Source organism: Trichomycterus rosablanca, chromosome 3, assembly GCF_030014385.1.
Source record: "Trichomycterus rosablanca isolate fTriRos1 chromosome 3, fTriRos1.hap1, whole genome shotgun sequence".
NCBI classification, from domain to species: domain Eukaryota; kingdom Metazoa; phylum Chordata; class Actinopteri; order Siluriformes; family Trichomycteridae; genus Trichomycterus; species Trichomycterus rosablanca.
The window spans coordinates 50431175-50458769 of NC_085990.1; the positions used below are offsets into that span (position 1 = coordinate 50431175).

General features: G+C 39.8%; 2 protein-coding genes across 3 annotated transcripts in view; both read left to right on the forward strand.

Moving 5' to 3' along the window:
- tlcd4a (TLC domain containing 4a) overlaps positions 1–6337 on the forward strand; it is a 35572-nt gene extending 29235 nt beyond the window's left edge. For both annotated transcript variants that reach the window (XM_062991428.1, XM_062991429.1), the window contains exons 6-7: positions 1667–1740; positions 3424–6337. In XM_062991428.1, coding sequence (XP_062847498.1) covers positions 1667–1740; positions 3424–3739 — 390 coding nt within the window. In that variant the 3' untranslated portion in view covers positions 3740–6337. The remainder of the gene's footprint in view (positions 1–1666; positions 1741–3423) is intronic.
- An 8075-nt stretch (positions 6338–14412) lies between these two features.
- LOC134310586 (holocytochrome c-type synthase) lies at positions 14413–27337 on the forward strand. The gene is made up of 7 exons (XM_062992214.1): positions 14413–14481; positions 19112–19244; positions 19322–19470; positions 19575–19723; positions 24648–24767; positions 24864–24950; positions 25574–27337. Exons 2-7 carry the CDS (start codon positions 19139–19141, stop codon positions 25770–25772), a joined length of 810 nt encoding a protein of 269 aa, XP_062848284.1. The 5' UTR covers positions 14413–14481; positions 19112–19138; the 3' UTR covers positions 25773–27337.
- Positions 27338–27595: the final 258 nt, after the last annotated feature.

Consider the following 27595-nt stretch of genomic DNA (forward strand, 5'->3'; position numbering starts at 1 on the left):
AGCTATGAATCCCAGTTACAGTATGGACTTACCAGTGCATAGGGGTACTAGCCTGCATATGCTGTTTTTCTCTTTTTTATTTTTTGTTATTTGCTTACTGTTGAGTAAGTATTTTATTTTAGCTCCAAGGTAAGTGTGTTATTCATGTTTGACTGTGTTCTCGTATTCATGTCTGCCACTGTTATCTGTACAGTGAAGAGAAAAGTGATAGTACAGGGACAAAATGCTGGAAACTGCTAACAATATGTTTACTTCAAGCAGCTAATAAGAATCAGAGCCTTTCTTTACAATCAGATAGATATCAGATACGATAGAGAAAGAGAGAGAGAGAGATAGGGGGAAATTATTGGCCTCCAGTAGCTGAACAAGAAGAGGGTAAAGTCGAGTGTAGCAAATGTACGATATACAGTATGCTAAAAATAGTGCAGTTTGTGCATCTGACAGTATAGCATGGACACCAACTAAAAATAATAATAGCAGCAATAGTGTATGTACACTGATCAGCCATTAAAACCACCTCCTTGTTTCTACACTCACTGTCCATTTGATCAGCTCCACTTACCATATAGAAGCACTTTGTAGTTCTACAATTACTGACTGTAGTCCATCTGTTTCTCTACATACTTTTTTAACCTGCTTGCACCCTGTTCTTCAATGGTCAGGACCCCTACAGAGCAGGTATTATTTAGGTGGTTGATCATTCTCAGCACTGCAGTGACACTGACATGGTGGTGGTGTGTTAGTGTGTGTTGTGCTGGTATGAGTGGATCAGACACAGCAGCGCTGCTGGAGTTTTTAAATACCGTGTCCACTCACTGTCCACTCTATTAGACACTCCTACCTAGTTGGTCAACCTTGTAGATGTAAAGTCAGAGACGATCGCTCATCTATCGCTGCTGTTTGAGTCGGTCATCTTCTAGACCTTCATCAGTGGTCACAGGGCGCTGTTGGCTGGATATTTCTGGTTGGTTGACTATTCTCAGTGCAGCAGTGACAATGTGTTTAAAAACTCCAGCACTGCTGCTGTGTCTGATCCACTCATACCAGCACAACACACACTAACACACCACCATCATGTTAGTGTCACTGCAGTGCTGAGAATGATCCACCACCTAAATATTACCTGCTCTGTGGTGGTCCTGTGGGGGTCCTGACCATTGAAGAACAGCATGAAAGGGGGCTAACAAAGCAAGCAGAGAAACAGATGGACTACAGTCAGTAATTGTAGAACTACAAAGCGCTTCTATATGGTAAGTGGAGCTGATAAAACTGGACAGTGAGTGTAGAAACAAGGAGGTGGTTTTAATGTTATGGCTGATCGGTGTAATTAAGAAATTCAAATTCCCTTTTATGTGAGGATTACATTTTTTATATTAATTTATCTTCTTCTCAAAGTCTTAAAAAGAGTAAATAGATAAATAGAGACGCTGACATCGTTATATTTTTTTGCAATAAGTTCCATGTACAACATTAAGGTTAAGTTCTTTACTTTAATACCCCATTGTAAGCAAAAGTGCTGATTGGTTAGAGACCAGGTCTTTAAATTGTGTCTACTATCATTTCTCCATTTATGTTAGACTTGTTCTGTTAAATAAAAGGTAAGCTTTATAAATGTGTCGCTTTATTTGGTCTGTCACTGTGTTTTTTCTTCACACTGTTGTTTCAGGGCCAAGGAATGTTGCCTTATTTCGCAAACTTCCGTCTGCTTGCAGAGTTTTCCACGCCGTGTGTGAATCAGCGGTAGGTTCTGCACTGTTTTCTCTTTATTATGTTCTGTAAGAGACTTGTAGTTGCTCGGCAGCTTATTTTAAACTACGCTCATACCCCTGGTCATATTTTTAACATACAGTTGCATTTAAAAGGATTTAAATCTAGGGATGTAACGATGCACCACAAGACAGTTAATAATCGATTCACATGTGTAACGATTCAAATGGGTTTACATGTATAATGAATCGATATTCACTTTAAACAGCAGAGGGCGCTGGCGCTATTCATCTCGCCTGGTTGACGTCACTACAGGGTTGCCAGGTTCTGAATTTTCCAGCCAGATTTATTTATGTGAGGATACTTTCTTTATTTGTATTATTCGTTTATTTATTTAATGTGGGATTTGTTTTAAAATTTTATTTAAGTTTTTACACAAAAAGGGAAATGTGCAGCATTGTTTTTCATAGTTTGTACCTACCTCAAAAATAAAAGGACATTCATTATTTAGATAAATAAAAGATAAGCACCAATACAGTATTTTATTTTATTTTATTTAAGAGAAATGATAAAAGGAAACTTTGTCATAATTTGTCTTCAATTTAATTTTGTTTAAAAAATCGGGAAAAAATTGAATTGTGAACCCAGTATCGTGAATCGCATCGCCTCGTGGGTAGAGTGTATCGTTACATCCCTATTTAAATCTCTTTGCAAATTAGGTTTATTAGCAAAATGTACAAACTTGCAGCTATTAAAATAGCTAAACATGACTAATATAACAAGTGGTTCCTCTAAATTCAGCACAAAATGACCACTGCAGTCCCTGACTCATTCAACCCCTTGAATAGAATCACTCATAACAGCACAAGTTTGCAAATCAGGTGTTGTCTCAAGCACATCTGATGCAGCTAATCAAGAGCTTCATTGGTTTCATCAAGTGTGTTTGAGATAAAACACACAAAATACCTGGACTGGCTCGGGATTTGTTGACTGTCTCGTTTGACTGCATGTTAGACATAAGTCAACAGAGCTGTCCATAAGGCTAAGATAAGACAGAAATGCCTCGTACAAACAAGAAAAAGGGAACAAAAAGACCGCAAATCACTTAATGTTTGTAGAGAAACAGTTGGAAGTGCAGTTCTCAGGTTCAAAGTTAAAAGGACACTGGCTACTGTACCTGGACGGGGCAGAATGAGGAAGCTGCCACCACTGGCTGCTGCCATGTTCCTAAGGAGGCAGGTGGTCAAAAACCATGAGGTGACTGCAAAAGACCTGCAGCAAGATTTGACCCTGAGGTTTTTGTTTGTACAGTAGGGCACACATTAAATGCTGAAGGTCTTCAGTATGCTGAAAATCATATAAATAAACTACAGAGGTCTTTTGGATTCTGTTCTGTGGAGCAATGACATAAAAACTAAATCTTTGAATCAGCGGTATGTCTGGAAAGTCAATAATCCTAGGTGAAAACATCATACCTTCTGTAAGGAGGCTGAAGCTTTGGCGTCATTGGACCTTTCAACAGGACAGTAGTTTTAAGCAAACCTCAAACTCCACAGAGGCTTGATTTCAGCCCTGGAAGATTCCACCTGAGCGCCCCCTGTATTTTATTCTTGACCCAAGAGTGGTTTGTGTGTACATTAATTTAAAGTGTATGTGATCCACATATTTTTGAACTAACCCTGGTTTATTTTACCGTTGCTCGCCTGTGTTTTTCAGCTGGTTCTTTGAAGTCTTAGGCTACCCAAAATCCTCCAAGCTCAACATTGCCAACGGCGTGCTGATGGCGCTCGTGTTTTTCATGGTGCGCATCTCCGTCATGCCTGTTTACTACAGCCGTATGTACTCCGTCTACGGCACGGAGGCCTTCTACCGCGTCTCGTTCGGCGGCCGCAGTGCCTGGATCTTCTCCAGCTTCTGTCTGGACATCATGAACGTCATGTGGATGCATAAGATCGCTCGCGGCTGCTACAGAGTCCTGCGATCCAGCCAGCAGATCAAAACCCAGACACTTAAAAACGGAAAGGCCGACTGAAGGATGGTGAAACGTTTGCTCTCTGTGGTAAGGAATTGAGAAGGGATTTTTCACGAGGCGGCTGTTTGTTTTTGTCGGCGTCGGCATTTCGAAGCAGAGATAAGAAACCCAGAGCAATACGTGAAGGAAGTGGCTGATGCTATCAGAACAGTGTGTTACAAGTGAACCGCGGATGTTAAATTTTTATAAACGTTGCTTGTAAAGACGCTGAGCTCACATCCTGAACCACCTACTTCATCTACAGTGATCTGGGCCGTGCGTACAAACCCGACTGTATTTTATTTCAACTTTCTTAAGTTTTAATGTCTTTTTTTAACCTTCGTTTTATAGACTACAGCTTTGTGCTAAAGGTCCTTCATTTTCTGGTAAAGGTCCTTCATTTTAAAGTTATTTATCAAAGTCACTGCCATCTATAGGACGACGAAACGTCTAGGGTCGCAAGACACCACCAATGTTTCATTTCCTTCCCTTGCTGTGAAGGATCCATTCTGACCTGTACTGTACCACACAAGGACTCCAAAATGCCATCTTCAGGTCACCGAGGCTGAGAGACTTAAACTGTGAATCAACATGGACTAAATATTTCAATATTTTATACTGAGGTTGTGATGATTGGGAAGAGAACCGAGCTGTCGACGTGCTGGAGGACACGGCATACATTTTTTTTGCTTATTGGACGTCGTAAATGATGCTGAAATCCATCCAGGCGCTTATGAATTTGGTTTGTTTGGAGAGCTGCTCACACTGTTTAGCCACTTTTGATTTTGAATTGTAAGATAGTGGAATGACTTCCACACAGCAGGTTTGTGTCCACTTCGTACACTTGATCTGTTCTCGCCATGCTGTGGTTCTATGAATGTTTTGCATCGTGCATATTCTGTTTAAGTAAGGTCCTACTAATTTCACGGACCTCGTTTTTTAAAAATCACAGATATAGATTTATAAAGAAAAGAGTCACATTTCACGCCAGTCATTAAATGACACATAAATTAAGTGATAGATTAAATAGAAGCTACAATACACAGCACAGCTACCTTAACGGTTGAATGTAAACCTAGAACATCCAGCGACGGTTATGTCTCAAATATGAAATTTCTCATCCGTGTTTTGACCCCCGTCTCTGCGTCCACAGAATTGGTTGTTAGTGTTCCAAACTCAGTTACCCGAGTCGTGTTTTTAGCTGCTTTACACTTCAACATCTTGGACATTTTGACTAAGCGATTGCTAACTGAATTGCCGTAGGATTGCTAGGATCGTTTCATAGTGCAAATTAACCAGTAAACGTGAGGAACTTGAACGCTACACGAATGAAAAACGTTAAATGGCTAAACACAAACCTCAAAGTTTGAATTTCACAGCAAATTGCGTATTACATGGTAGGGCTTTAAGTATGATTAATATTTCATAAAGGGATTTTCGTACAAAGCCAACAGTCTGCTTCAGTCATGGATGTTAATGTTCGGTCACATTCACACTCCCAAGCACTCACACTTTTGATAAGTTGTTTAGTTTGTTTAATTTATCTGACAAACCGTTCTTTGTATCTGGCAAAACAGATTCTGGTCACGCATAAATAGAAGAAGCTCAAAAACATAATTTAGTAATTGAAAACATTAGAATACACATTCATAAGTTTGCCCTGTAGTCCACTTTTGCCTGAAGTTGCAATCAAAATGTGTTTGGCCAAATGACCACTAAAATATAAAAGGATTCTAAATAAGAGAGTCAGGAGAGGCTTTATTGTCATTTCAGCGCTATACAACTCCATACATATTGAAATGAAACAACGTTCCTTCAGGGTCAGGGTGCAACACAGAATATACACAGATAACAGCTCTACAATAAATACAAGAGACATTTCTAATCTAAAGAAACTGAGGGGGGCGAGACCAAAGACAAGAGTAGTGTTGGCCAGTACGTGGTACTGAGTAAATGATAAGTGAGATAAAAAAACATTCTGATATCACAGTTTGCATCACAGGGCAGCACGGTAGCTCGGTGGGTAGCACTGTCACCTCACAGCAAGAAGGTCCTGGGTTTGATCCCCAGGCGGGGCGGTCTGGGTCCCTTCTTTGCGGAGTTTGCATGTTCTCCCCGTGTCTGCGTGGGTTTCCTCCGGGAGCTCCGGTTTCCATCCACAGTCCAAACACATACAGTCAGGTTAATTGGAAACACTGAATTGCCCTATAGTGTGTGTGTGTGTGTGTGTGTGTGTGTGTGTGTTTGCCCTGTGATGGACTGGCGCCCCGTCCAGGGCGTTACTGTGTGCCTTGCGCCCATTGAAAAGCTGGGATAGGCTCCAGCGCCCACCCGCCTGCGACCCTAATTGGATAAGCGGTTAAGAAAGTGAGTGAGTTTGCAACACAGGCTGTTGTGTGCATATTTAATTTTACTTTATTTATTTTAAAAACTATGGAATTTTTAACCAAGACAAAGTAGAAACAATCCTTAAATTCTTAAAACGCATATAAAACAACATACGAAACAACGCTTGACAAGGGCTATAGACTGATATCAAAATGACCTACCCTCTCCTGTCATGAATATAACCATTGTGTAAACACGGCTAAACAAATAAATCAAGTCAAGTCAAATTTATTTATATAGCGGTTTTTACAATGGACATTGTCTCAAAGCAACTTTACAGAATCCAGGACCAACAGACAAAAAAACCCTATTGAGCAAACCGAGGGCGACAGTGGCAAGAAAAAACTCCCTTAAAATTACAGGAAGGAACCTTGAGAGGAACCAGAATCAGCAGGGCCCTCCATCCTCTTTGGGTGGCCTGGAGGATACTTTAAATAAATAGGATCTACACAAATCATACAAACAAACATATAAAATTAAATTGAACTAAAAGTTATAACTAGCAAAAAAAACTATTGTTCATTGTTCAGTCTAGTCTGTGATAAAGTCCGTTGTAAGTTCTGGACATTTGGGTGCAGACACGCCAGCTTTCTGTCCCATCTAGCAGGAGCAGCATTGTTGGCACTGCAGTCTCGACTTGCAGTCTTTAACCTCAAGAGGGTGAACAGGTTTCAGTCAGAACCACCTCAGGGTAAAAAAAACAACAAATCACTTTATTTATTTTAAAACATGTATCAGTTTTAACTAACATGTAAGACAGTTTTCCTGTTTCTGTCTGTATCAGAATCTCGAATGCTGTTGTACTAGGTAACAAATGCACAACAGGGAGACTGAAGGAACGTTGTTGGGAACTATTCAGATCTTTCAAAACAACCTTTCAGAATTTCAGACACTTTTTATGAGGGAAGAAAATAAATCTAGCTTTAAATCAGCAACAGGGTGACATTACCGTATGTCTGATATAATTTTTAAAATATGTGATTAAATGATTTTGTTTATTTATTTATATATAATTTATACTTCCCGTGATTTACAGCTCTAGGCAAGGCAAGTTTATTTGTATAGCACCTTTCATACACAGTGGCAATTCAAAGTGCTTTACATAAGGGAAAAATAATTTATTAAAAGCATTCAAACATTCCTGAGATCTAGAACCTCAGAAACAAACATTTAGTTACAATTAAGGGAACATGAAATTCAAACGAGAGATAAAAAATTAAGAACATGAAAACTAAAAGAAAATATAATAAAATATACCCTACAATTTAGAGAATATGAAATTAAAACAAGAGAGATACACGTTATTATATGGGATTAATTATACATATTAACAGGGAAATTACAGTATTAAATACTAAGACTATCCCACAGACTGACAGCAGACAAAGTAACTTATACTACCGGCCGTCACCAATAGTACAGTGTTCCAGTTCTACTGCCACACAATGACGCTCATATAGCGAATTCGTCCGTGGTGATATCTCTGTCTTACATAGACAGGCGTCCCAGACGTCTTTACTGTTAATCCTTAAACGACGGGTCAGGTGGAACACACAGCGTCACCTTTTCTCTACAGTTTAGTACTATTGCTAATGCAATCAAAGCTTTACATTTTCAATTTGCATCATTGATAATAACTCATTCCTGCAAATGTGAAATTAGGATTAATATTGAATTGATCAATGTAAAGGTGTCACACACACTTCTCTGGCTGTTCAGACTGAAGTCGCAATACAGATTACAATTGCAATCGAAATGATTCAACCCTCATTGCAAATTAGAATTGAAATAGCTCAGTAGAACTAAAAAAAACAAGTGGTTTCTCCAAAACTTACTTTTAATGACCAGTGCAGTCTTAAAATTATTCAACCCCTTCATGACAAGCATCTTCAGTACTCGGTTAAGACTCTTTCGTGCTGCATAGACAGACACCAGCTTCTGGCAGCGTTCCTGAGGAATCTTACTCCATTCCTGATGAGCAGTGGCCTCCAGTTTGCTAATATTCATGGGTTTATGTGCTGCAACTATCGTCTTCAAATCCTACCAAAGATTTTCTACAGGGTTCAAATCCTCAGAATCTCCCAGGACTTTCTGAAATCAATTCTTGGTGGACTTTAAGCTATGCTTGAGATCACTGTCCTGTTGGAACTACCAATGACGCCCAAGCTTCAGCTTCCTTACAGAAGGCGTGACGTTTTCTCTATGGTTTCCTGATTCTTGATTAAATTCATCTGCCCACTCAGCACTAGAGGAAGCAAATCAGCCCCAGAACATTAGTGAGTCGTCGCCATGCTTTACTGTAGCTGAAACGGCTCAAAGTTATATTTGATATTTTGCTAATAAACTGCTTATTTGCTGTGGGGGTTGAATCATTTTGGGATTTCAGCACTATTTGTGATTTAGATTGAAATTTGAAATGTCAGATTTTATATTTTGCTTATCATAAGATCATGAAAAGACAAATCGTTGCCACGTATGAGGGAAAACGTCGGACTTTCATTGGAGTGTGAACAAAGCCTGTGGCTAAAACAGTTTACACTTATACAAAAGCAGAGCTTTTCGAAGTCGGTATTTTGTATTGCATCCTATTATATTTATTTGATTCAGTTCAGAACTGAAACAGTATGTACTTGTAATTGTATATTTATTCTTTTAAATGGAATATATGATGTTCGGAGACGTTTTTGTCGTCTGTGTTAATAGATACACCGATCAGCCATAACATTAAACCCACCTTGTTTCTACACTCACTGTCAATTTTATCAGCTCCACTTACCATATAGAAGCACTTTGTAGTTTTACAATTACTGACTGTAGTCCATCTGTTTCTCTACATACTTTTTAGTCTGCCTTCACTCTGTTCTTCAATGGTCAGGACCACCACAGAGCAGGTATTATTTAGGTGGTGGATCATTCTCAGCACTGCAGTGACACTGACATGGTGGTGGTGTGTTAGTGTGTGTTGTGCTGGTATGAGTGGATCATTCTCAGCAGTGCTGCTGGAGTTTTTAAACACCTCACTGTCACTGCTGGATTGAGAATAGTCCACCAACCAGAAATAACCAGCCAACAGCGCCCCGTGGGCAGTGTCATGTGCCCACTGATGAAGGTCTGGAAGATGACCAACTCAAACAGCAGCAATAGACGAGCGATCGTCTCTGACTTTACATCTACAAGGTGGACCAACTAGGTAGGAGTGTCTAATAGAGTGGACAGTGAGTGGACACGGTATTTAAAAACTCCAGCACAACACACACTAACACACCACCACCATGTCAGTGTCACTGCAGTGCTGAGAATGATCCACCACCTAAATAATACCTGCTCTGTGGTGGTCCTAGGAGAGTCCTGATCATTGAAGAACAGGGTGAAAGGAGGCTAACAAAGCATGCAGAGAAACAGATGGACTACAGTCAGTAATTGTAGAACTACAAAGTGCTTCTATATGGTAAGTGGAGCTGATGAAATGGACAGTGAGTGTAGAAACAAGGAGGTGGTTTTAATGTTATGGCTGATCAGTGTATACACAACATTCAGGGTTTATGGCTGCAGATTTGGGTGTGTTATGTGAGTTTGTTAATATTCTTAGCCACACTTCAACTTAAAGGAAACTCGCACACACTGATGATATACGCAATCGTGGCCACGTTATTGAGTCTTATTTTCTGAAGATGGGTTTATTAGGTGTGGATGTGTGTCAGACCATGTAAGATGTACAAGAATGATTTGCTTCTTAAAATTCTATTTTTAAATAATGAATTACTTGAATTATTTCTACTTTGTTGTAGAAAGCAGATGGAGATAATGATTTTATTATGTATGTATATCTATAAGAAATGATCCCTTGTTTTTTAATTGTTTTGTATACATTTATTCCAGATATTTATTTGCTGTCTCACTGATTTACAAGCGTTTCCTGCACTAGATTTTGTTTTCAGATTCAGCTACACCAGCATCAAACCTGTCTTAATCATTTTACATTTGCCAAATCACTGCTTGTCCTTCTAATGCATGTTTACAGCCCATTACTTCTTGGACATTTTGCTTTTTTGTAAGAAACCATGATATATGAATGTTTTGATATTAGATACCGTGAACAGTCGGTCATTTAGTAACATTTTCAGATGTTGGGATGATGTTACAGTCTGCAAATATACTTCAGGTATGAGACTGGAAATACACGACTAGTCATTTGTTTTATTCTTTCTTGCACTGCGATATTAAATAGAGAATATATTTCATATTTTACATATTGTCATCTTGATTTGGTAATTTGATGTTTAAGTTTTATTTTATTTTAACCCCTTGGTGCCCTTGTGTACTGAATACAGAAAGGTCTGTGTAACTGTAGGGCAGTGGCCCCCAACCACCGGGCCGCGGACCGGTACCGGTCCATGGGTCATTTATTACCGGGCCGCACAGAAAGAATAAATAATTAGAGATCGCTACAAGAGCAATGAAATTTCCAATACTCTTTGGGTGTTATCACCCTTAGGTCGGAGCACCGTCTCGTTGCAGTGAAAAAAGCTCAGGATTCACACTGATTTTCCATTCTATAGTTATTCTATATTAAATCCTGCAGCCCCCGCCGGTCCGTGAAGTTATATGTTATATGAAACCGGTCTGTGGTGCAAAAAAGTTTGGGGAGTGCTGCTGTAGGGTATCAGCTGAAGATGCTTTCTGTCTCTGTTGTGTTTGATTATAAAACTTATAGTCAATAGTAGCAGATTGATACCTTTTGCAGTCCTCACAACCAAGTTTGTTGGTTCTAAACTTATGGTCTACTTACTTATTTACTTCGCTGGCACTCATCTCACTCTGTCAGTTAAAATGTCGAAATTGAAATTGCATAGGCATTGATATAGGCCAAGAAACCTTGGGTCCTGCCATCCATGTGGATGTTACTTTGACACGTAGCACCTACCTAAGCATTGTAGCAGACCATGTTCACCCTTTCATGGAGACGCTATTCCCTGATGGCTGTGGCCTCTTTCAGCAGGATGATGCTCCCTGCCACAAAGCAAAAATGCTTCAGGAACGGTTTGAGGAGCACAACAATGAGTTTAAGGTGATGACTTGGCCTCCAAATTCCCCTGATCTCGATCCAATCGAGCGTCCGTGGGACGTGCTGGACGAACAAGTCCGATCCATGGAGGATCCACCTCACAACTTACAGGAGTTAAAAGATCTGCTGCCGACATCTTGGTGCCAGATACCACAGCACACCTTCAGGGGTCTAGTGGAGTCCATGCCTCGACGGGTCAGGGCTGTTTTGGCAGCAAAGGGGGGCAAAACAATATTAGGAAGGTGGTCATAATGTTATGCCTGATCGGTGTATATATTGAAGGTTTTATTGGCCCCACAAAATGACACAAACAGGTGCAATAAATACAATACAATATATACAATGTTTATATACAAATATTAATATAATATTTAAGTATTATACAATTACCATTAGCTCTTCCTTTAACAAATAAAACAAGGTTTGCAGTCCACCAGTCACCACTGATGAAATGCACATTTCTGTTATACTGAGGTACGACCACTGATTGTACAACATGATCACTTGACTTTATATATCTAGGGTTCCAGCTTGCTTCCATGTTGTTGGTATAACGTTGGTATAGCAATTAAACTGAAGTATCTTCACCCCGGTAGTAACATCGCTTAACCATTTGCTTTTTTGCAACAACCGTGCCCCGACAAACAGTACAGTATATAGTGTTTTAATCATCAAACAAAAAATATTTCTAAACAGTTGCTAAATGCTAAACGGTTAACAAGTGAGCTGTATCTAATCTACACAACGCTCCATAGCGCTTTTAGCGGCGAACAATATTATATGATTTGTGTCCAGTTGAAGCTACAGCTGTTGTATTAACTGTGCTATGGTATGGTGGTATATGAAAAATCCATACGGTGTGAGAAATCAAGGACGGTATACCGAATGTACCGTCATACCGCCCATCTCTACATTGATATTTACATATTCATTGATATTTTTCTATTTTTTTTATTGATATTTCCAATTGTATTTTTTATTAATCTTGGCTACCTTGCGTACACCTAAAGAAAACCTGTAATCACTGCTGTGTAACAACTACATTCTTTTATTTACAGACCCTGGATTGTGCAAACGTATTGCAAAAAGATTTGTGCATATACATTTACAGAAATGTTGGGACATTTTGTATAATAAAATTATAAATAGATGTATATGCTCATTCATAGCTTCCTCATGGATGAACTCATCTCTCCGTTAAATATGAGGGATCTTCACTTTTCCACTTCTATATTTTGGTTATAAGCGGTGAGGGTGGGAGGAGGAGTAATCGGTCGTATCTGAGAGACGCTTATAGTCCGGATTTAGCTCCATCTGATTTCCACCTTTTTGGACACTCGAAGAAGCTTTAAGGGGAAAATTATTTTCATGTGATGATGTGAAAGCAGCGCTGCATCAGTGGCTTCACGCTCAACCAAAAACACTTTTTGCTGATGGCGTTAAAAAGTTGGTACGACGCTGGAAAAAATACATCAGAAAGTGATGATGTAGAAAAGTGATGATATTTGTTTTTTAAAATGTTATTTATTTAATAAATAAAGTTAAAAAAGGACCCTCATATTTAAGTGGGTTTGTGTTCTGGATATTCAGATCCTGTACCCAACACATGCCTGGTTAAAGTATTTTTCACTGATATGATGAGATTATAACTGTAGATTCATGTGAATGTTAGTGTATAAGAGTGAGATTTACAGCACACACTGAGAAAGATGAAGGAATAAATATTGTGGGAAGTAAAGAAAGTAAAAAGGTGCCTTCATAAAGTTATTATTTTCTGCCTGATAGAGCTTTTTTTGACCTAACTGTTGAGCTGCTGAGGTTCTCTTTGCTGGGGTCAAAGGTTTACGCCAGGGGTGCCCAATACGTCGATCGCAGTGCAAGCTGGTAGATCGCGCCTCATTCAAACAGTTTAACATGATTGACATGAAATGTGGCCACTGTTTCTTTAATTTGCTGTTTGCTACCATAGCTAAACCTCAGCCTGCCTAAAGCAGTCTAGAAAGTTTTCATTCATTAGTAGCCAGTTTGCACCATTTTTACATTTTTCCTTTTGTAACCTGCACTGTTTGTAAAGATGAGTGCACAACCAAGCAGAAAGAAACCAAAAACGGTTGGATTCGGGTCAGAACGCTGCAGAGACGCTGTTTCAATCATACGTGGAAGAAGCTGATGGAGAATATTCAAATCTCGTGTTACATACAGAAATTTTAACCCTACAGTCTGACATTCATATAAACTCAAGCGCCTCTGCTGGACAGCTTTGGAACCTGCTGGCTGAGGAAAAATATCCAAACAAGAAAATGTGCCACATATTTGACAGCATTTTTGGATCAACCTACTTGTGTGAATCAGACTTTTCCCACATGACAATAATGAAGTGTAAATATCGCTCCACCCTTACTGATGAACACTTGGAAGCTGCTTGAGAATCAGTATCAGCAGCTACAGTCCAGACTACATAAACCTGACCGACACCATTCAGTGTAAATCATCAGAATGAGGTTAGTGTGATTTTCAGTTGCTTACCCTGTAAAGCTGAATATCAATATAGGAACTGAAGCACATTTAAAAAAGCTCCAAAGGCCAACCTTTTTAAAAAGTAGATTACGATGACCTGTCAACTGAAAATAGTAGATCTCAAGCCACGAAAGTGTGAGCACCCCTGGTTAACGCCAGCTTGTCCAGTCTGAAGGTCCAGAATCTTCCTTGGGTTCTCCTGCTGAATCTGTCGCCTCTCCTGATAATGCAAACCCACGTCAACCTTCAGATGCTCTACCTTATCCTACCTTATAAATAACATACACCACACCCAAGCTACAGACAAGATGGTGCATAAACAAGATTTGGAGTTTGTTGTTTATCTGACTCCAGCCTGTGGAGCATTTAACTGGATGCTATTAAAGTAGTTCCCGCTAGGTAGCAGTAATACGAATCGAGCTGTTCAGTCTACACGAAAGAAGGAACTGTGAAGCGATTTTGGGTGTGCGTTCCAAACCACACAATATCCACTACATAGTGCACTAGTTTGTAAAATTTGCAATTTAATAAACCACATCGAATTGAAACATTGTAGAATTTACTCTTTACTACTTAAACCTTTATATTCCGTTGTAGTTGGTTTGTGTTTAAATCGTGTCGCATGCCATGTAGACGTCCCGCACTTACTTTGCTTGTTCGTAGTGAGTAGGGAATACTGTGCAATTTGGGACGTCGCCCGGAATATCAGTTCAGGCTGCGGGGATCAGCACGTTGGCTTGACATTGGGAGTAGATTGCACCGCCGGCTAGCTCAGACTCAGACCCAGACTCAGGTAAAACAGAATATATTATTAACTACTTTATTAACTTCAGTTTACGTTAATATAATTATTTATGAACATTACTGGTAGTTTAATTAAGGGTGATACGATGAGTAAGAGCGTGACTGTAGTATTATATAGTTACATAAACGAGGGTGCTGCTAATCTGATGGTAAGCTTTTATTAAATCTCTAAATTAGTTTTATTTTATTGTTCTGTTTATTGTTTACTGTAATTACTCAACATTCATCTTCACATCGACACAATCAGTTTAATGTATGCTTGTATTAAGCATTACTACATTAGTTTACTGTATGGACGTAGTGAGAAGACCTAAACTGAGATATATACATAACACCAGGTACCTAATGATGTGCTCCTGGTTCAAGAGGTCATTTAAGGTCATTTGTCAACTTTATTGGTCATCAGTTTTGTTATTAGTTCCATATTAGATGTTATATTTAGATAGATAGATAGATAGATAGATGGAAGGATAGATAGATAGATAGATAGATAGATAGATGGAAGGATAGATAGATAGATAGATAGATAGATGGAAGGATAGATAGATAGATAGATGGAAGGATAGATAGATAGATAGATAGATAGATAGATAGATAGATAGATAGATAGATCGATAGATCGATCGATCGATGGATGGATGGATGGATGGATGGATGGATACATGGATGGATAGATAGATAGAAGGATCGATCGATCGATAGATAGATAGAAGGATCGATGGATGGATGGACGGACGGACGGACGGACGGACGGACGGACGGATGGATGGATAGATAGATAGATGGGTAGATAGGTAAGAGGATGGATGGATGGATGGATGGGTGGATGGGTGGGTGGGCGGGTAGATAGGTAAAAGGATAAATAGATATAAGGATAGTGAGTGAGAGAGAGAGAGAGCTAGATAGATAGATACTTTACTTATCCCGAAGGAAATTGTCCTCCAGTAGCTGAACAAAGAACAAAAGAAAAAAAGACAAACTAATACAAATGTACAATGTGCATGTATGCATTATATGATGTCATTCATTTGTTTATTAGGATTTTAACATCATGTTTTACACTTTGGTTACATTCATGACAGGAACGGTAGTTACTCATTACACAAGATTCATCAGTTCATACGTTTTTAATATCAAACACAGTCATGGACGATTGTGGGAGGAAACTGGAGCGCCCGGGGGAAACCCACACAGACATGGGGAGAACATGCAAACTCCACACAGGAAGCTCCCAGACCACTCCACCTGGGAATCAAACCCAGGACCTTCTTGCTGTAAGGCGACAGTGCTGCCCACCCCCAATATACGACATGCAAATAAATGCAAAAGATGTGCAATTGTGCGTCTGACACTATGGCTTTAAATACAACTAAAATAATAGCTGCAGTATTGTATATATGTATATGTGTATGTATATATATATATACACCCTTAGTGAAAGTTCCTGAAGTGTCAATATTTTGTGTGGCCACCATTATTTCCCAGAACTGCCTTAACTCTCCTGGGCATGGAGTTTACCAGAGCTTCACAGGTTGCCACTGGAATGCTTTTCCACTCCTCCATGACGACATCACGGAGCTGGCGGATATTCGAGACTTTGCGCTCCTCCACCTTCCGCTTGAGGATGCCCCAAAGATGTTCTATTGGGTTTAGGTCTGGAGACATGCTTGGCCAGTCCATCACCTTTACCCTCAGCCTCTTCAATAAAGCAGTGGTCATCTTAGAGGTGTGTTTGGGGTCATTATCATGCTGGAACACTGCCCTGCGACCCAGTTTCCGGAGTGAGGGGATCATGCTCTGCTTCAGTATTTCACAGTACATATTGGAGTTCATGTGTCCCTCAATGAAATGTAACTCCCCAACACCTGCTGCACTCATGCAGCCCCAGACCATGGCATTCCCACCACCATGCTTGACTGTAGGCATGACACACTTATCCTTGTACTCCTCACCTGATTGCCGCCACACATGCTCGAGACCATCTGAACCAAACAAATTAATCTTGGTCTCATCAGACCATAGGACATGGTTCCAGTAATCCATGTCCTTTGTTGACATGTCTTCAGCAAACTGTTTGCGGGCTTTCTTGTGTAGAGACTTCAGAAAAGGCTTCCTTCTGGGGTGACAGCAATGCAGACCAATTTGATGTAGTGTGCGGCGTATGGTCTGAGCACTGACAGGCTGACCCCCCACCTTTTCAATCTCTGCAGCAATGCTGACAGCACTCCTGCACCTATCTTTCAAAGACAGCAGTTGGATGTGACGCTGAGCACGTGCACTCAGCTTCTTTGGACGACCAACGCGAGGTCTGTTCTGAGTGGACCCTGCTCTTTTAAAACGCTGGATGATCTTGGCCACTGTGCTGCAGCTCAGTTTCAGGGTGTTGGCAATCTTCTTGTAGCCTTGGCCATCTTCATGTAGCGCAACAATTCGTCTTTTAAGATCCTCAGAGAGTTCTTTGCCATGAGGTGCCATGTTGGAACTTTCAGTGACCAGTATGAGAGAGTGTGAGAGCTGTACTACTAAATTGAACACACCTGCTCCCTATGCACACCTGAGACCTAGTAACACTAACGAGTCACATGACATTTTGGAGGGAAAATGACAAGCAGTGCTCAATTTGGACATTTAGGGGTGTAGTCTCTTAGGGGTGTACTCACTTTTGTTGCCGGTGGTTTAGACATTAATGGCTGTATATTGAGTTATTTTGAGGGAAGAATAAATTTACACTGTTATATAAGCTGCACACAGACTACTTTTCATTGTGTCAAAGTGTCATTTTGTCAGTGTTGTCCCATGAAAAGATATACTTAAATATCTGCAGAAATGTGAGGGGTGTACTCACTTTTGTGATACACTGTATGTACAGTATATGTGTGTATTCATATTAACAGTATATACAAATATATGTATTACCTATACACATTATAATAATCAAGGGTGTGTATGAGTTAAAGTCCGATTTAACGGCCCCGATGTCGTGTGGTGTTAAACAGTCTGACTGCCTGCGGTACAAAAGACTTTCTCAGCCTGTCTGTAGAGCAGCACAGAGACAGTCTATCACTGAATACACTCCTCTGTCTGGTGATTGTGCTGTTTAAAGGGTGTTGTGTGTTATCCTTTATGGATAAAAGTTTTTGAGTGTCCTTTCCTCAGCCACCTGCAAAAGTGTCCAGTTTTGTACCAACCACATGAGTGTCTCTCATTTTCATGCTGGGTTTCAGAAGGGATTTATAAAGCTAATAAAGTTCTCTTAAGGATGATCAGTCAGTCAGAAGTCAACAGTTAGGCTCCATAATTTTAGAGCTTTAATGTGCATTAATGTGGTTTAAATAAAACATTTATGAGAAATGTACCAGAGAAAACAAAACCAATTATGTCTCCGTATCTGTATCGATAATGAAAGCATGCTGTCAGACTCATCAGACTGCACCTGTATTTATTTCACAACTCCACCTTGTTTACATACATTATGTTCATAGCTCTGGCATTACGCAGCCTTTTCTGTCCACCCAACATGTCCTATAAGTTTTGTGTACAAGGGAAAACACACTGAAGTTGTTTACCTGAGTATTACCGAGGCTCATACTGGTTTAAAATGCAGAAGTGGTATTGAGTCGGATTTCATATACAGTGTTTTTTAATTCTATCCACTAGCATCATTATTCTGTTATTTGTCTAATATTGATCAAGAAATAGTAAAAAAATCAATAATCTGCATGAGTAGCACCTAAATGCAGATCACTGTCCATTTTATCAGCTCCACTTACCATATAGAAGCACTTTGTAGTTCTACAATTACTGACTGTAGTCCATCTGTTCAGGTATTATTTAGGTGGTGGGTCATTCTCAGCACTGCAGTGACACTGACATGGTGGTGGTGTGTTAGTGTGTGTTGTGCTGGTATGAGTGGATCAGACACATTAATGCTGCTGGAGTTTTTAAACACCTCACTGTCACTGCTGGACTAAGAATAGTCCACCAACCAAAAAATATCCAGCCAACAGCGCCCCGTGGGCAGCGTCCTGTGACCACCGATGAAGGTCTAGAAGATGACCGACTCAAACAGCAGCAATAGATGAGCGATCGTCTCTGACTTCACATCTACAAGGTGGACCGACTAGGTAGGAGCGTCTAATAGAGTGGACAGTGAGTGGACACGGTATTTAAAAACTCCAACAGCGCTGCTGTGTCTGATCCACTCATACCAGCACAACACACACTAACACACCACCACCATGTCAGTGTCACTGCAGTGCTGAGAATGATCCAGCACCTAAATAATACCTGCTCTGTGGCCAGGCTAAAAAGGTATGTAGAGAAACAGAGGGACTACAGTCAGTGCTCTTATATGGTAAGTGGAGCTGATAAAATAGACAGTGAGTGTAGAAACAAGGAGGTGGTTTTAATGTTCTGGCTGATCGGTGTATATTCTTATTAACAATATATACAAATACATTATGATAATCAAATGTGTGCATGAGTTAGTCACAGTTAAACAGTCTGACAAAGATGTCATTAAAATCTTAATAAATACATAAATATACTACAGTAAACCTGCAGCTAAAATCTCACGTTATTAAAGCTTATGTTGCCACATTTTTACTTTGTATTTGCAGTTGCAATAAAAATCGAAGGGCTTGAGGATGGGTGGCTCAGTTTCCAGCCCAGCTGCCACTGTTACAGCAGAAGCTCATGTTGGCAGTGCCTCGCCTCCGTCGGGCTGCCCTATGCACCAGGCACGCAAGGAGAGTAAGTCTAAATCGAGTGCATCTTCCCCACAGATATTATATAAACGCTGCCTTATTAACATGCTGTCTGATTTTAAGGTTCCCCTCCATCAGAGTGTCCCATGCACCAGAGTCCGCCTCCTACCGCAGCCTCGGCCGGACCGGCACACCAGCAGCGGGCCTACGAGTTCGTGGAGTGTCCGATGAAGGCTGCAGACAGACAGTCTGATATCGATCCATCAAACATGGTACCAGAACGATCACTTCACTGCTTGTGCTTGTTCGTGTTTACATTAGAAATGATTTGCAGGTGATCCAATGTAATGTGTATGTGTGTATGTGTTCTCATCAGATGCCACCACCTAACCAGCAGCCAGCCACGGACCAGCCCTTCCCTTTGCCGGTAAATAGACAGGAATCCACCATCCCAAGAGCGGAAACAGAAAAAAACTGGGTGTATCCCTCTGAGCAAATGTTCTGGAATGCCATGCTAAGAAAGGGGTACGTTTTTAACTTTATTGTTTATATACGGAGTAGTGCTGGGTGGTATGACGGTATATCGGCGTCAATTATTCGTATGGTATGAATTTTTCGTATACCGCCATACCGTGGCATAGTTTACACAGTTGCTGTAGGCTTTAAAAGTGGGCAGAATTTAGGACTGCTAAAATGTCCATTTTCATTTAAAATCTGGCACAAACCTTTAGGCTTTTGCTAAAAAGCTGAAGATGAAGAGAGATTTTACTTTTCAGCATGACAACAACCCAAAACTCCATATCAGCAATAAAAGGGCTTGACCGGAGCCCAGATCTGAATCCAGAGCACAGGAGATGCCCTCTTAATTAGACAGATTTGAAGCGCTTTTGCAAGGAATAGTGGACAAAGGATGACAAGTCAAGATGTGCCATGCTGATAGGTGCTTCAACAAAGTATTAGTTTCTGAGGGTGCATATTGATGAAACCATATTGTTGTTGTTTTTCTATTTTTGTTGATTCATCTTTGTTTTTCACATCACAAAACCTGGGATTGTAACAGGAGTGTGTAGACTTTTTATATCCTCGGTACATATTTTATTTAGAGCCCTGGTTGTTTTTCCACTGTAATAGTAATGTTAGATGACTATTACAGTGAGCATTCACACACACACACACACACACACTACGGTTTACACACAGACTATGCAACATTTGCACACAAAGGCATTACGAATGCAGTAACAATCCACTCATGCAAGGACCTGATTTCTCTATAGACACTCGAGACGAAAGGTTAAAAAAAAGCAGATTCGCTTTTATTGGATCGGAAAATAGTGTTTTTTCAACGTTATACCAACAACATTGAAGCAATGTTTTATGTTGTACAACAGATAAATACTTCAGTATAACGATTTCATTGGGAGAACTGAGCAAATTGTACAGTAATAATATAATAATAATATAATGTTATGGTTTTTGGCATTAACGTTGTTTTTACTACTTTGCAGTTAGCACAATAAAAATGGTTTACGTTCTGAAACTGCAGCATGCATATTCATACCATCATATACTGAGTCATTTTATGGGGCCAAGCAAAACTTATAGCTCTCAAAACCTCCATTATATACACATGATGAAATGGAAATGCTTTACATTCTGTGTACTCTTGAAAAAAGAATAAGCCAAAGACCTATATAAAATTCCATTGATACAAAAACAATTATTAAATTATTAAAAAAAAAAAAAAATACTGTGATATACTGTGAAATCGTAAGAATTCTAAAAAAAATACTGTGATACAAATTTTTGGCCATACCGCCCAGCCCTACTATGGAGTAAGTAATACTATCCACTAGGGATGCATCAATAAAACTTTTTCCCAACCGAGTACAAGTACATGTATTTTTGTACTCGCCGATACCTATTTAGAATTATGCAATCTGGAGCATTATGGAATAGTGTAGTTTTTAGTGTAAAATAGTGCAGTGGAACAGTTGCTTCGGTTGCCATCACTTGTTTAAAAAAAAAAAAAACACCGCTCAGACATCATTGAGAAAGCTTCTGACAAGCTAACGTTAACGTTCATTAATAAACGCACGTAATTAACGCTGTGCACATCATACATGCGATGCGATTCTGCTGATTGAAATATTTACTTTAAAAGGATAATACAGTCCGATCCCATCTGAGCCGATTCTATCAGCACGTACATTCGTGGTTCACCTCGGTAAATCGTAAACGACTCTGAGTCGGCTCCCGCTCTGTGGTAATAACCAGTATAATTAAGCCTGAGCTTTATAATGTAAGCGAGTCACACAAAATGTTCTATAGTAGTTGGTGTTTATTTACAACCGCAACATTCATTATAACAGTAAACACGGAGAGATGACTGAGAAAAGAAACTTACGCTGTGCTTCAAATGAGTCGACTCCTGAATCACTTGTATCGACACTGTGAACAGAGTATTGAACACACACACGTCCTGTAACAGCGGTCGCTGTTTTTGTAACCAGTTATCTTCGCTGTTAGCTCTATTTTGAAGGGTTTTTTTTGTCAAACGGAACTAAATAACATTAAATGTGCGTGTGAGCGTGGTCAGTGAGAATAATTCAATCTGTCTCCCGTGGGTGAAAAATGAATTGCTTTAGTTTTAGAAGTAAAAAAATCTCGTAAGGCAATCTCGTAAGGCACCGGTCAGGCACTCGCGCCCCCCCAGACAAGTACTCGCACCCCACAGGTTGAAAACTCCTGCGTTAACGCAGCAACGTGCACTAGGCACAAGGTATCGGATGTTTAGTATCGGAGCCTCATTTGCGAGTACGAGTACGAGTTAATGAGCGCGGTATCGGGCTAATACCCGATACTAGTATCGGTACTCATGCATCTCTACTATCCACATACTGGGTTAATTCTAATGTCCACTCCACTATGACTGGACTTTTTGCAATCATTATGTAATTATATACCAAAGTTTATTTGAGTTGACTGGGATTTTTGGACATCTTTGTGATTGTAACTTATACATTCACAGGCATCTGCCAAGCATAGGTTGAAAAAAATAAATTACAGACTGAAGTCAACAACGCTTTAAGCTTATTAAACAATCTTTTTACCTTTGCTGGATGCCGGACACGAAAAAGCAGACCAACTAATCAGGAGAAAAACAAACTAACAAACAACAAATGATACAAAATAAGACCCAAAATTAAATACCAGACAAAAAAAGAACCTTGGGAAACACGAAGTTACACTACATGCAGCATCAGCCGTACCAGACTGACACATTTACTCATAATAAAAAGATATAAAAACACATCCTGATTGAATATTGAAAGTACCAGAATGAAAGGCAACGTGTATCCACGCCCCAAAGGGCGGCGCGGTGGCTCAGTGGGTAGCACTGTCGCTTCACAGCAAGAAGGTCCTGGGGTCGATCCCCAGATGGAGCGGTCTGGGTCCTTTCTGTGTGGAGTTTGCATGTTCTCCCTGTGTCTGCCTGGGTTTCCTCCGGGTGCTCCGGTTTCCTCCCACAGTCAAAAAAAGAGTCTGGAAAAATCACATCCAATTCTGTGGACGCAGGCTTGTCAAAACACGGATGAGAAATTTCTCATTTGAGACTGAGCCTTTACATTCAGCTATGTTTACGTATGTTTATGTTCACTATTAAGGTAGCTGTGCTGTGTGTTGTAGCTTCCATTTATTCTAACATTCAATTTATGAGTGTCATTTAATGGCTGCTGTAAAATGTGGCGCTTTTCTTTAAAATCCGTGAAAGTAAGCACATTTTCCCGTAACTTTAGTAGAGCCCTACATACAGTGGTGTTAAAAAAAATAGCAGTCCAACACCATTAACCTGATAAATCACTGTTTTTAGTAGAAGTGATATTTCTACATAGCAAATAATTTACTTGAAAGTGTAGTAGAGTAATGAAAACAAAACAAACCCAACAATTAGGACATGCATGCCACTCATTCTGAGTAATCGAAGCATTGATTGAAAGTGGGTTGTTCAAAATAATAGCAGTGAGGAGTTCAATTGGTGAAGTTCATTCATTCTGCAGAAGAATGGGTGTCAATTTTGGCCCTTATTTAAGGTAAGGGGGGCAAATGTTGCACAGGTTGGTCATAGCGCGTTTCCTTCTGAAATACTGGGTAAAATGGGTTGTTCCAGACATTGTTCTGATGAACAGAGTACTTTTATTAAAAAGTTGATTGTAGAGGAAAAAACATACAGAGAAGTGCAGCAAATTATTGGCTGCTCAGCTAAAATGATCTCAAATGCCTTAAAGTGACAACCAAAACCTGAAAGATGCAGAAGGAAGCGTGGAACTACTGTTCGAATGGATCGAAGAATAGCCAAAATAGCAAATACTCAGTCAATGATCACCTCCAGAAAGAATTAGGAACATCTGAAGTTCCCAGTGAGTACAGAAGATGATTAAGTGAAGCCAATTTATCAGCAAGAACTCCTGCAAAGTTCCGTTGTTAAGATAAAGACGTGTCCTGAATGGGTTCAAATTTCCCAAAGAACACATTGACTGGTCCAAAGAGAAATGGCTCAACATTTGTGGACTGATGAAAGCAAAATTGTTCTTTTTGGGTCTAGTGGCCGTAGACAGTATGTCAGACGACCCCCGATCACTGAATTCAAGCCACAGTACACTGTGAAGGTAGTAAAGCATGGTGGTACAAAATGATGATATGGGATGTTTCTCATACCATGGTGTTACACCTATTTATCACATACGAGGGATCATGGATCAGTTTAAATATATCAGAATACTTGAGCAGATCATGTTGCCCTATGTTGAAGAAGAAATGTCCTTAAAATGGGTGTTTCAACATGACAATGACCCAAAACATCTTGGTTACAGACAAACAAGATTGAGGTAATAGAGTGACCAGCCCAATCCCCTGACTTCAATCCCAGAGAGAACTTGTGTTCTGACGTCTGAAATGTGTTTTTTTGAGGCAAAACCCAAAACTGCAGAAGAACTGTGGAATGTCGTCTAATCATCCTGGACTGGAATACCTGTTCAGAGGTGCCAGAAGTTGGTCGACTCCATGCAACACAGATCTCAGAAACAATTGTTTTGCCACTAAATATTAGTTCAGTAATTTAAAGTAAAGTGAAACCTCAAACATTTTTTCATGTTATAGATAGTTTTTTTGAGTTTTTAATGAAAAATGCTGCACTGCTATTATTTTGAAAAGCTTAATATTCATTTTTCTTAACTTTCTGTAAAGGATTAACACAAACTGGCTAAATGTTGTTAATGTTTTGATTTAGAATTGAAAGTGGAGTATTTTCAGTGCGTTTGCATTTATGGAAATAAAAGTTATTATAATGATTTTGTGCTTTATTCACTTTTTTAAAATCACTGCTATTTTTTTGAACACTACTGTATTAAATATATCAGAACCATGAACGTATGTATTTATTTTGTAGCTGGCGATGGAAAGAAGATGCCCTTTCTCCCCAAGACATGACAAATATCATTAAAATCCACAATCAAAACAACGAGCAGGCCTGGTATGAAATCCTCAAGTGGGAGGCGCTGCATGCTGGGTAAATAAAGCAACACTTATCATCACCACCCCAGCTTCACTGAACTGGAACGTTGATCCTGTTTGAACTTAATTTTGGTTTCTTTTTCGTTTGCAGTGAATGCCCATGTGGCCCATCTCTGAAAAGATTTGGTGGTAAAGCAAAGGAGTTGTCCCCCAGGGCCAGAATTCGTCACTGGATGGGGTACGAAATTGATTTATTAACAGTTTATTATAGGGATGTAACGATGCACCACAAGGCAGTTAAAAATCAATGCAGATGTGCCACGATTCGAATCGGCTATTCATTAAAGATGAATCGATATTCACTTTAAACAGCAGAGGGCGCTGAAGCCATTCACCACGCCTGGTTGACGGCACTTCACAAAGTTGCCAGGTAGAGGATTTTCCAGCCAAATTTATTCATGTGAAGATAATTTCTTTATTTGTATTATTCATTTATTTATTTATTTATTTAATGTTAGATTTGTTTTAAAATTTCATTCAAAAAATGTTTTTCTTACACAATAAGCATTATTTGGCATAGTTTGTACCTACCTCAGAAATAAAAGGGCATTCATTATTTAGATAAATAAAAGATAATCACAACTACAGCTTTTTATTTTATTTTTTTTAAGAGAAATAATAAAAGGAAACTTTGTCATAATTTGTCTTCAATTTAATTTTGTTTAAAAAAATCGGGGGAAAAATCGTATCGTGAACCGTATCGCATCGTGGGTAGAGTGTATCGTTACATCCCTAGTTTATTCTTCATGCTTGCTGACTTTGAGGTGTGTTTGAGCATACTGATTTAATTTCTTTTGGTAGGTATGAATTACCGTTCGACCGTCACGACTGGATCGTGGACCGCTGTGGAAAAGAAGTGCGATACGTGATCGACTACTATGAAGGAGACCTTGATAAAAACACGTACGAGTTTTCTATCCTGGACGTGCGTCCAGCATTTGATTCCATCGAAGCGGTTTGGGACAGAATGAAAGTGGCCTGGTGGCGCTGGACGTCCTAAATCGATGAGGTGTTACATGGACTTATATCTGTACTAATATATAAATAAGAATCGCGAGTTTTGATCCATTTTGTCTGCAGTTGGACTCTTTGTGTTCAGGTTTGCTGTTCTTCTACTTTCTGAGTTGTTTGTGTTACTGTCATTCATTTCTGACCATAATTTAGGAACGGCTGAGGCTTCTAGTAAATGTTACACCACCAATGTAATAATTCGTGTGCATTTTCTTTGATTATAGATCAGTCGTATGGTAGCAAATCCGGTTTGTGATGTTATTAATAAAATGCATTTGACAGCACTAAAAAGAAATCCAAATATAACTACAAAATTAATATTAAGTGTTACCTGTTGGGGCGGCACGGTGGCTTAGTGGGTAGCACTGTCGTCTCACAGCAAGAAGGTCCTGGGTTCGATCCCCAGGTGGGGCGGTCCGGGTCCTTTCTGTGCGGAGTTTGCATGTTCTCCCCGTGTCTGCGTGGGTTTCCTCCCACAGTCCAAAAACATGCAGTCAGGTTAATTGGAGACACTGAATTGCCCTATGAGTAAATGTGTATGTGTGTGTGTGTGTGTGCCCTGTGGTGGACTGGCGTCATGTCCAGGGTGTTACTGTGTGCCTTGCGCCCATTGAAAAGCTGGCATAGGCTCCAGCAAAGTGACCTAATGCAGTGCGCTTAGCTGCGGTCATCCCAAGTTGGAGATAGTATGGCATGTAGAATTTATAAGGTCAGTCCTTGTTTAGTTTTTTTTCCTATTTATTTCTGCATTTAGTCCATTTTTCCTCCGAATTTAGCTCAGCCAATTAGTCTTCTGCTGCTGGGAATCCTGATTGCATTTGAGTAGGGTATATTTACCTGCTCCATGCCCCCCTCCGACATGTGCGCAGTCCTCCAACCCCTTCTTTTTCACCCGTGCCTCGGTGGATTCGCACATTTACATTTTTGGCATTTAGCAAACACTTTTATCTAAAGCTACTTACAGTGACCGTGTGCTGTCTAAGCAATTGAGGATTAAAGGCCTTGCTCAAGGGTCCAACAGTGGCAACCTGGCTGTGGTGGGCTTTTTGATTACTAGTCCAGTACCTTAACTGCCCCATGAGGCTCATCCACTTCTGCTTAGGCGTCTTGGGCTGTGCTAACCAGGGTCCTTACACAGTGTTTTAAAACCCAACCCACTTTATTAGTCTTATTAGACTCTTTTTGTGTCTGCTGCAGGCACTGCCAATTTTGCCCACTAGATGGCACCCAGTCGACCACTGGCAGAGCTGAGATTCAAACCGGGTGTTCAGAATCTCAGCGCTGGTGTGCTAGTGGAATTTCCCGCTGCACCGCCTGGGAGCCTTTGTTTAATTTTTTGTCATGTGACTAAATAAATAAGCAAACCTAATGCTGATTAAAAAAAAAAAAAATCCCAGATGCAACCTGTACCTCAAAACATAAAGGACACAGAAGAAACTTTACCTAAAATAACATAGTTATTATAAATATATAAAGTTAAATAACATGGTTGGCAGTGTCATGTCAGCACTGTGTTTTGTGTTTAAATAATAAATAGTTTGGTTGAGAAATACACCCACATGAGTAAAGAGTCTGTTAATCCCCAGGTGAGAGTGTGTATGTATATTTCCTGTGGATGTGCTGGTGTGTTTTGTTAAATAAGTGCATGTGCCCAGAGGGGGATGTGTATAATATACAAACAAGCATCTTAGTGTTGCTCCTGATTAAAATGTACATTTACAGTATTTAGCAGACGCGATTATCCAAAGTGACTTACAATTATATAACCGTGTACAGCAATGAGGATTAACTACCTTTCTCAAGGGCTCAGCA